Source organism: Olea europaea, chromosome 22 (assembly GCF_002742605.1).
Source record: "Olea europaea var. sylvestris chromosome 22, O_europaea_v1, whole genome shotgun sequence".
NCBI lineage: Eukaryota > Viridiplantae > Streptophyta > Magnoliopsida > Lamiales > Oleaceae > Olea > Olea europaea.
This window is the reverse complement of record NC_036258.1, coordinates 570,070-581,039: the sequence shown is the minus strand read 5'-3', so window position 1 is coordinate 581,039 and position 10,970 is coordinate 570,070. Positions and strand designations below refer to the sequence as shown.

Below are 10,970 nucleotides of genomic sequence, written 5' to 3'. Positions count from 1 at the left end.
TAAAATAGATAGGACGAGCTATTCTGGGGTCCTCAACTTTAACGTGAAGAAACTGGGGGTGATCAACAATATTAGTAACATTAGTCCCCGAGTTCCAGAAAAACCAAATCTTATTCGATTCATTCTGAGCTCCCGTATCAAAGCACAGATAGCGTCGAATATATGCAAAGCTGTGCTGAAGAACAAAGGTTTCCAGTATAACCAAAAGATAAACCTGATGAAGCTGTATAAGTTTCTTCAGGCGCCGACGAGTAGCTACATTAGCTACACCTCTCACATTCCAAATGATGGCACTCATAGGGAAGGAGAATGTGAAGAGGTATCATGTGACTGACTCCTGGTGATCCTTCTGCTCGGATGTGGAGTATCAGTAGCCCGTGGGTGTTTCTTTCTTGTGACTCGGACAAAACCATCATCCTCTGATCTACCAGCCATACCCAGTAAATCCTCAGCAGAAGACCTACGGAACACACCCTGCCGATGGACCTCAATCTGTGATGTAGCTTCAGTATCTGACTGATCAGACTCTACTGAAGGAATAGAAGCTTCAATGTTCTGTTGATAAACAAGTGGAGAGTTAGAGGTGGGATTACCAGTACGGCCAGGTGTAGGGCCGGGAAGCTGTCTGACGACTGTATCTATAGCCTCTGACTCATGTGTTCGTCGAGACATGTCGTGAGCCAAGGGGTCAGTGTAATCACAATCAACATGAATAACAGGCTGTGATGGAGCCAAGGCTGGTGTAATGGCACTCGAAGGAGCAATAGTGTCTGGAGCTACTGACTGCACTATTGGAGGATTAACTGTAGCAGTGGTTGCTATAGATGCAATTGACTGGGCTACAGTAGGTGGATCCGCTTGGGAAACATGTGCACCTGATGTGCTAGCCTGCTGTCTCTTCTGCTCTCTACGAACTGGGGTCCACCGCTGACATGGCTCACCCTGAATTGCCTTTCCCAATAGCCACCGATCTTTTCCCTCTCAATCCAAACTCTGTCAGGGAGATCGTAGTCCAAATTGACCTCCACACATACTCTAGCCTCACTAGGGCGGCGAAGATCAGATGTTGCCTCATCAATACGTAACGGAAGGCCAATAGCTTTAGCAATAGCATATAAACTGCTCTTAGCCCGAAAGTGAATAGGGAGCAGTGGAAAGGATACCCAGACTGGAGCAATTGGGGTCTCTTGCAGTGGACTAAAGCTTGGAGTCCATTTGAAGACTCTCATAGGGGAACCATCAATATACCACAGTGGTTTGAGGAATAACCGTGCATAGTCATCCTCGTGCACCAAGTGAATCAAAATGTGTGTGGCATCAATTAGACCAATAGTATAATCACCACAAAAACCAAAGCGAGAAAAGTTTTCATGTACCTTAAGCATAGATGGCCTTCGGTGCACAAATTTGCCAACAAGTGTAAACTTGTATGGTTCAGCCAATACTTCTTCATCTGCCTCTGGGAATAGAACTGCAGGTTCACCATGATGGATGAAAGGGTCCCTAGAAATGAGCTTGTGGTCAGTGGATTCTTGTGATGCTCGAAGGATTTGAGCAAAGGACTTCTTTTGACTCCTCTCTGCTTGAGAAACTACTGGCACATTACCAACTGCTGTATCATAAGATTTTGGACCAGAATGAGCAGTTGTGGAAGTTGCAGTGGCTCGTGGTGTTGCACGTGGTGGTGGGGGTTGCTTGCGTGCAGGAGGGACCCGCGCGTTGATGGTACGCACAGTTTGAGATGTACTAGGTGGAAATGTGTTGATCCTTGGAGTTTTTCCATGATTTGGAGCCAGTGGTGCAGTTCCTGGGATCAAAGGAGGTCCAAAAACATTAGAAGGATTTGCCTCGATATGTGTGCCACTTGGCACGTTTCCTAATGCAGATTTCCCGTCATTTTCGACCGGAGCAATGGTCTCTCCAAAGGTTTTCATATGCTCTGAAGATGATGGCAGTGTCAAAAATGCAGAATTCTGCCCAGAAACAACAGTACCAACTGCCTCAATTTGCGTGCATTTTGGCACGAAGTCCAATGTAATATTTTCGATCAAAATGATAGTCCCTTCTGATGTTTTTGGACCTGATGAGTTCATTGGAGGTGTCAATTTTCTCAAATAATGCTCAGAAATGGAAGAAATCTGACCAGCAGCACTAGAGGTGTGAAGAACACCGTTTGATTCCAAGATTCGGCAAATTAATGATGTAATCTCAGCAATTGGAACATTACCCAGAGTATTTGGGGCTTGAATTTCATTTACCCCACGTTTAATTGTTGAATCGAACACATATGTGGGGTCAATTAAGAGAGAATCAGACTTTTGACCTTGAGGGATTGAATCCGTTCGATTTGTGAGATTGGGGTAAAATTGGTGAAGACCCATATGATATGAATGTTGCCCATGATGAGAGGAGTCGAAATTGGGTGGTCCGCCACTGTGGGTCCCACTGGTGGGGCCGAAAAATTGAAAGGGAGGCAGCGATTCGGCAGGCAGCGCAGGCGGAACTTTCTGAAGCAATTTCGGCCGATTGGGAGCTCCAAATGGTGAGTGGGGACCATGGTTGTGATCGTCTAGAGGAGGGCTACCGACCGGCGGTGGTCCGCGACCGTGGGTCCCACCGGAGGCGCCGAAAAATTGAAATTCGGCAGGCTACGCAGGCGGAGCTTTCTGAAGCAATTCCGGCCGATTGGGAGCTCCAAATGATGAACGGCGACCATGGTTGTGATCGTCTGGAAGAGAGCTATCGACCGGCAGTGGTGCGCCGGCATGGGTATCACCGGAACAGTGATTTCCGGCAGAAAGAGTTTGCGGCAGATTCGGTTTTTGGGCTAGATTTTCATCAGATTCCGGCAAGTTTATTGCCGGCGGTTGGGTGTAGGTTATAGAGGGAAGTGAGGTGGTTCTATTGGTGGTCGGATCCGGTGGCCATGGTGGCCCGAGTGCAGCCGGATGGGGTTCCATTTTGGGTGACTAGAAATCTCCAAAAATCACCTATCTCTAGAGAGAAAATGTAAGGGTTGGTTTAGGGTTTAGGGTTTAGGGTTTTGGGTTTTGGGTTTTGGGTTTTAGGGTTTAGGGTTTTAGGGTTTGGGGTTTAGGGTTTAGGGTTTAGGGTTTTGGGGTTTGGGGTTTAGGGTTTTAGGTTTTTAGGGTTTTAGGGTTTAGGGTTTATTTTTTTGGGTTTAGGGTTTAGGGTTTTTTTTTTAGGGTTTAGGGTTTTGTGTTTAGGGTTTAGGGTTTAGGGTTTGGGGTTTAGGGTTTTAGGGTTTAGGGTTTAGGGTTTAGGGTTTTAGGGTTTAGGGTTTTAGGGTTTAGGGTTTAGGGTTTTAGGGTTTAGGGTTTTTTTTTTTTTTAAAGCAAATACCACTAGTGGGGTTTATTTTATATAATGAAAAGCGGGAAAACAAATAGAGGAGGGGGGCATGGACCTGACCTCCAGCAAATGTAAATTGTAACAAATATTTGAAGATAAAATGCAATCAAAGTAAACAAGACACGAACAAAAACTAATGAAAGGGACTCAAGGGTATTCCCGAGGGTAAATCTTCGGGTGGTAGTACATAGACATTGATCGAGTCATGGGTAGTACATAGACATTGATCGGGTCATGCGTCTGGTTTGAAACATTTTCGGATCATAGTAGTCTGCGATGTCTGGCTTGCTCGTTGGAGAGGGGTCTCGCCTGCGTGTAGGAGCCTGCTTTGTTGATAAGTACTGTTCAGATGGTGGTGCACTGAATGTCGGGCGAAAAGCGGGTCCATCTGATCTCATTGTACTACTCATAGGTGCGTCTAATCTCATGGTGTTCTGTGCTATGACATCTGAATCGTGGGAGATTGACCTGCTTGCTGTAGGGACATCTTCTTCAGCATTTTGCATGCAGTTTTCGCCATCATGCATCTTGATTCTAATTGAACCAAGCCCCACCGTTTTACATGAATGGTTATTACCCATCAACACGGTTCTACCGTCAGTGCTTCTATAGGTAGTAAACCACTTCCTATTTGGACACATGGTAAGAGCATCTAGAGTCAAGAATTCACTTACCAGAGGTTTCTTCATCACAAGAGATTGTGTAGCACTCATCACTTTTCCCTCCTTCCGAGGCATAGCTTACCTCTTGCTTGACTTGCACCTTCCCACTGTTGTTGTTCTTATTGTTCTTCTTCCAACCCTTTTTGTTTGGACAATTCGCCTTGAAACTCGCCACATTTGAAACAAGACCTTTCTGCAAGAGGTCTAGAACTCGATCTAGAATTTTCTCCCTTGCCCTTTGGTCGCACATTGCTCCTACCCCTTACAAATAATCCTTGAGCTTGCTCCTTGTTACCAATGGTAGACATGCCATAGTTGCAATCTTTCGAAGATCATCCGCTAGAAGTGACGTTCTAGTGTCCTCCATCACAAGTTTGTCACCCACAAGCATCAATGTTTGTACTAGGTTCTCGTAAGACTTTGGCAATGAAAGAAGTAGTAGAAGTGCTTGATCCTCATCATCTACATCCACATCAATGTCCTTCAAGTCCGATATGATCCTATCAAACTTGTTGACGTACTCCCGGATTGGTGTACCTTCATCCATCTTGCAAGTATACAATTTGGACTTCAAGTAGATCCGATTTGTTAGAGTCTTCATCATGAAGTTCGCCTCCAACTTTGTCCACACCTCCGCCGCTGTTACCTCAATATCAACCAAGAAAGCAACATCTCTTTCAAGGCAAAGAATGATAGGCACTCGTACCTCAAGATCTAGCTCTTCCCAATCCTCGTCGGACATATCAACGTGCTTCTTCTCCTTTCCCGCCAATGCCTTGTGCAACTTTTGAGAAATCAACAAATTTTTCATTTGCATTCTCCAATATGAAAAATCATTCTTCCCATTGAATTTTTCTATCTCATACTTCCCAATCTTCACCATTCCTCTAGTAGACATGATTTACTCACTTGTTTACCGAAAATAAATCACAAAAGTTCACTTGGGAATTTTCACAAACACCTTGTGCACAACAAAGTTCAAGCAACTCACCACAAAATCGAAGCTTAACCACCTTGATTTAGGATGTAGCTCTGATACCAAATTGTTGGGAAAACACCTCCCAATAAATGCCCAAAGATCAAACTAAGTTGGCAAAGTGAAAATTTCCAATATGCTTGAAGAACAAGAAAATGAAGAAGAAATGAATTCCAATGGAATATATGATAATTAATGTGTTTGGATTACTTGAACAAGTCTCAAGTTAATCCCAAGATAGAAAAATAACTTATAATTTGTACCCAAGATGAACAACCTTCAACTTGTAGAATTCTCACCAAGTTTTCTCTCTAATTTTTCTCTCTAGGTCTTGTGTTAATGAGAAGGGGGGGAAAATGGCTTTAAATAGCCTATCGGGGCGCCTAGGCGCCATGCAACGGTTTCCTCCAGCACTCGGGGTGCCTAGACGCCACAAGAGTTGCGCCTAGGCGCCAGGTTTCTGTCTGCCTAAACATACGGGGCGCCTGGGCGCCATGTGAGTGGCGCCTAGGCGCCCACTCCTGCGCCAAGGCGCCCCGGCAGAACCCAGCAGAACCAGCAGCCCTTCCTCCAGCTTCTTCAGCTTCTCTTCTTCTCACATTCAGCTTCTCTCTTCTTCTCACCTTCAGCTTCTCTTCTTCTCACATAGACAATGGAGGAAATTGTTACACATGAAATGTCATATTGCTTAAATATGAGAGCAGTAATTTACAGCTATTCTTATCAGTGATCTTTTAAAGAAGGAACTCCAAGACTGTAGTAGTTGTTGATAGATTTTGAAAATGGAATGAATGCTCCATATGGTATCATATATAAAAAAAAACTCTAAGGAGTGATTATACATCCGTTTAAAGTTCAAACACGATATCATTTTGCAAGAAGATTTCAGGTAGGGTTGGGCAAATCTCCCGAACCGAACTCGAATCGAACCTGACGGTTCTTATCAAATTAAATACCCGAACGGGTATCTGAATTGAGAACCGACGGGTACGGTTCGGTTCTCGATTCTAGACCAAAAATCGAAAAATCGAATAAGAACCGAATCTTTCTAATTTTTTTTTATATTGAATAAATCAAATTATTTTAATTTTAATTTCTTCTTAACAAATTAACAATTTCTAAATCCAAATTTTTGGCCCAATAATTTGTTTCATTTCTAATTTTTTAATTTTTGGCCTAATTACCCATTTTATTGTTTCATTTCTTAGCCCAACAAGATCCAATCCACTAAATAACCCTAAACACCTACACTAAGGTGCATAACGCTATCTCGACTCTCGCAATCACTCTCGCAGCCTCGCCGACATTCCATAACTTATGCAATCATCGACCGATGCCGTGACCTCCGTTCGGAGCTGTGACCTCCGCAGACCGAAACTTTGACTGTAGCGATCATTTGAATAAGGTAGTCTACTAGTCTCTGACATTCCAAAACTATTGAATATATCATTAGTTGTATTTATATAATGTTGTTATAAATGTTAAAATTTTTAATTATAGTACAGAACCTAACGGAATCGAACCCGAACGGTTCCATAATTATATTTGGACCCGACGGTTCTATTTACTAGATACTCGAAAATTTTGGTTCGATTCGATTCTCTTTAAAATTGAACCGAACCGACCCGCTCCCACCTCTAATTTTAGGTAAAAATTCACATAAAGTAAATGTAAAAATGATAATCAACATATAGGAGTTATAACTTTTTCTTTTCACAAAGTTAACCTTCCAGATGGAACTCAAGGTTCAATAGAAATCATATCATAGTTTACAATTCACACACACAAATATATATATATATATATATATATATATATATAAGGTTAAAAAGCCTGACGGGAGGACACGTGTTGAGACATAATTTGAAAATTTGGAAAAAATTCCAAACAGGCAGCACCAAGTCAACCTGTCCATTTTGGTGAGCTTGTTCAAGCATCATTATCCTACTCATATATAGAATTCAGGTTCGTCATCACAAAATATACAAGTACATTTGGTTTCAATACTCTATGTACGTACAATGGAAATTTTCTTGGGATGCCTTGGTAGACCATGCGTGCAAGTTTCCCTATTTGATGTTTGAAACCTACTAAGTCCACAAGCAACTATTTAAGATAGGAAGAAATCTTGGTCATAAAATTTGAAGAAATTTTGACCTTGAACATCTAATCTACTCTATATGTTGGGTATAAATATTTGCATGTTGTCATATTTAATGATTTATTTTATATCATTTGTTTAATTCTAAGTAGGTCCAACTAGAAAAATTATTTGGATGCCTTTCTCTATCATGCAAATTTTCCCATTTGTTGTTTAAGATATACATGATGACGAATCTTGATCTAAAACAGCCCAGATTGCTATTTTTTTTTCTTTTTACATAAAAAAATTCCATGTTGCCAAAAGAAAGGTTAATTAATGGATCTTCCTTTGTAATTTCCTACATTATGTTGTCCTTATTTACCTAATATTATCATTTATCAAACACATTGAAAACATTTTATTCACATGGAATGGTTTCAATATACTCATATGTACTGATTCCGTCTTTTTGACACAAACTCTAATAAATTTTCAGGGATTCCTCTAAGAGATCTATCTTATGAGAAAGATTAGAAATTAAATTTTTCATTGATTATTATCTTCATATTTATACAACGTAGATTTTACTCTTAGTCCCAATTTGGGTTAAAGTAAAAAAGTTGATAAAATTTTTAATTAAAGTGAACAACTAATTTTAATTATATAGTATATTAGATCCACAATCATTATTCAACCACCTATTTCATCAATTTTTATCAAAATCTATTGAAAATAAAATTTTCGACAAGACCAAACTGGGAGTTAAAATATCCCATAAGATGGTGAGTTGTTCAAGAATGTAATTGTATAAACTTGTTTGAGTTAGACACATGGACTTGTGCGTTTGATCTTCTAAATTTAAGTTCTTTCATTTTGAAAAGATCAATCTTGTTAATAAACTGTCAAAATATTATAATTAGCATGAAATCACTATTTTTATTATTATTTTAATTTTCACGAAGAAAAATAATCCATATATTTGTTAAGAATTTATATTTAATGAAAGATTTTTCTGCCATAATAAAAAAAAAAAATCATATTTGCATTTACAAAAAATATGCAGAAGTATATATGAACATATCTAAATATAAGGAAACATTAACCTTATTTTGCAAGAATGAAATATGATCATTATCAAAACATTTACTTTACACAGTAAAGAAATGTGAGAACTATAACAATATTGAAAACCATATGGAAACATATAATAGACTAGAAAACATATGCGTTAGCCCTAACCCTATTTGAATCCACAATTTATTGTATTTACGAGTGGTAAAATTAGGTTGGATACACGATTAATTAGATAAGTTGTAACTAGAAATTCAAGATAATAGAAAAAGTCGTCGAGAAGCATGAACCGCATGGTTAAGGAGATTAATCATCGAGTTGCTTTGACAATGTGAATATGACATGTTGCGATTTCACAGCTCTATCATCCTCGGCAGTATGCGAAGGCGTGAAAGAGAAGATAGGTACCCTAATTAACTAAACAAATTATTTAAGTTTAAGTTTTATTTTCCAAAATCACTTTTATTGATGGTAACCGAACAACTTCACCAGTGGTTGACATAACCGAGTATTTTGCATGTGCTGTGAATTTGGACCATATTAGGTATTGCAAAATGAAGGGCCTAACTCATAAAGCGTGTGTTCACGGAGTCGTGGTTGTTTTTTTTTTTTTTTTGAGATTGAGTTGGTGTTCAGTTTACCAAATTTTGGGCACAAGATCGAAAAGAATGCAAGGCATTCCAAGTGAAACGTCCAAGATACAATGAACGACAAGAAAAATCAACAAAGATTAATCTTTAACATAGAATCGTGAATGAAAAGTGTGAGAAAAATTCTCCACTCAATTGATATAATAAGGACTAAAGTAGACAAGTTTCACTTTCACTTTTATTGCAGATCTAATCATAATCCACTATTTATCTCTAAAAAATAGATTACATAAAAAATGATGCACATATGGAAGTAGTAATATAAATCAGTAAGGCAGAACCTACTGATACAACCAGTGTTACGACGGCGTATACAGGTTCACCTCCACAAGAAAGCACGCCCAGTTTCACTTGAACGAAATCCACAATCGAAAGCATCAAGAACACACATCCCAATACAGATCCAATGGCGGAACCAAACAAGGCGTATTTGTGGAAAGAAGAGTCAATATCAGCTTTATGAGGGTCAGTTGCATCTAAGCTGTTCAGCAAGTTGATTGCCAGTTTAAGACTTTGAGCTATGAGTGAGGAAAAGAGAAAGAAGCTGAACGAAATCACTTCAAAAACGATAAGTCTCCTGACTTGTTTGACGCTAGCGATGCATGACGGGTCATTCCCGGCGCTGCCGGCAGCAGGCACAGTTAGGGAGAAGCCTATGAAGATTGCCATGGTGAAGAGTGAGTTGACGTTCACTATGCCGTCGAGGGCTGTTACATGGACGGACGTCTTTGACCTCCCTGTGGCTGCGGGGGCGGCGGCGCCAGCGGCGGCGACGGTGGTTGTAGGGTTCTGAGTGTCCAATGAAGCATTTGATTGTGACTCAATTCTGTTCAAATAACAAAAGGAATAATCAGATCTTGAAAACAAGATTTAAATGAACATAAACAGATGACTTCTCTATAAAAATAAAATTTTAATTTTCTAGACGAAATGATCATATATTGTGAGGACAGGCCGAGGTACCCAAGTTTCACTTTCACTTTTATTGCAGATCTAATCATAATCCACTATTTCTCTCTAAAAAATAGATTACATAAAAAATGATGCACATATGGAAGTAGTAATATAAATCAGTAAGGCAGAACCTACTGATACAACCAGTGTTACGACGGCGTATACAGGTTCACCTCCACAAGAAAGCACGCCCAGTTTCACTTGAACGAAATCCACAATCGAAAGCATCAAGAACACACATCCCAATACAGATCCAATGGCGGAACCAAACAAGGCGTATTTGTGGAAAGAAGAGTCAATATCAGCTTTATGAGGGTCAGTTGCATCTAAGCTGTTCAGCAAGTTGATTGCCAGTTTAAGACTTTGAGCTATGAGTGAGGAAAAGAGAAAGAAGCTGAACGAAATCACTTCAAAAACGATAAGTCTCCTGACTTGTTTGACGCTAGCGATGCATGACGGGTCATTCCCGGCGCTGCCGGCAGCAGGCACAGTTAGGGAGAAGCCTATGAAGATTGCCATGGTGAAGAGTGAGTTGACGTTCACTATGCCGTCGAGGGCTGTTACATGGACGGTCGTCTTGGACCTCCCCGTGGCTGCGGGGGCGGCGGCGGCGGCGGCGACGGTGGTTGTAGGGTTCTGAGTGTCCAATGAAGCATTTGATTGTGACTCAATTCTGTTCAAATAACAAAAGGAATAATCAGATCTTGAAAACAAGATTTAAATGAACATAAACAGATGACTTCTCTATAAAAATAAAAAATTAATTTTTTTAGACGAAATGATCATATATAGCGAGGACAGGCCGAGGTACCCATCAATGGTTGGGGATAGGGGCGCCGATGCTACATTAAGAGATGAGTAATTTCTCGAGTTCTTCTGAGAGAGGCTACTTTTTGACAACATTTTGTAACAAAGATTATATTAGGAGATACTTGTAAATTGTAATGACTAATGCATGCATATATTGATACTTATATATAGATTTGAGTATTCCAAAACAATAGCAAGGAAAGCCGTTTACTAATATATGTTTCATTAAAAATTATATTATCGTCTGAAGAGTGGAATCTCGCCAGAATTTTGTTTGGGATGTCATTCTTGACCGTGCAATTTATCCTATAAAATATTGAACCTGCAGGTCTCCATTGGACCACGAAAGTATTGTTTAATTAAATTAACGTCAAGAAATCTTGGATTTGAAC

General features: G+C 40.0%; 1 protein-coding gene across 1 annotated transcript; it reads right to left on the bottom strand.

The window, feature by feature from the left end:
* Nucleotides 1–9,778: 9,778 nt before the first annotated feature.
* Nucleotides 9,779–10,714, bottom strand: LOC111371194. Its single transcript, XM_022993095.1, has 2 exons — nt 10,580–10,714; nt 9,779–10,441 (listed from the first exon to the last, which is right to left on the bottom strand). Exons 1-2 carry the CDS (start codon nt 10,669–10,671, stop codon nt 9,844–9,846), a joined length of 690 nt encoding a protein of 229 aa, XP_022848863.1. The 5' UTR covers nt 10,672–10,714; the 3' UTR covers nt 9,779–9,843.
* Between the last annotated feature and the right edge of the window lie 256 nt (nt 10,715–10,970).

What these genes read in the sequence shown, in the direction of transcription:
- LOC111371194 (XM_022993095.1), bottom strand. Translation starts at nt 10,671, where the DNA reads ATGTTGTCAAAAAGTAGCCTCTCTCAGAAGAACTCGAGAAATTACTCA. An exon ending in CTATCCCCAACCATTGATGG is followed by an intron (nt 10,442 to 10,579) that starts GTACCTCGGCCT and finishes TTATTTGAACAG; the next exon opens with AATTGAGTCACAATCAAATG.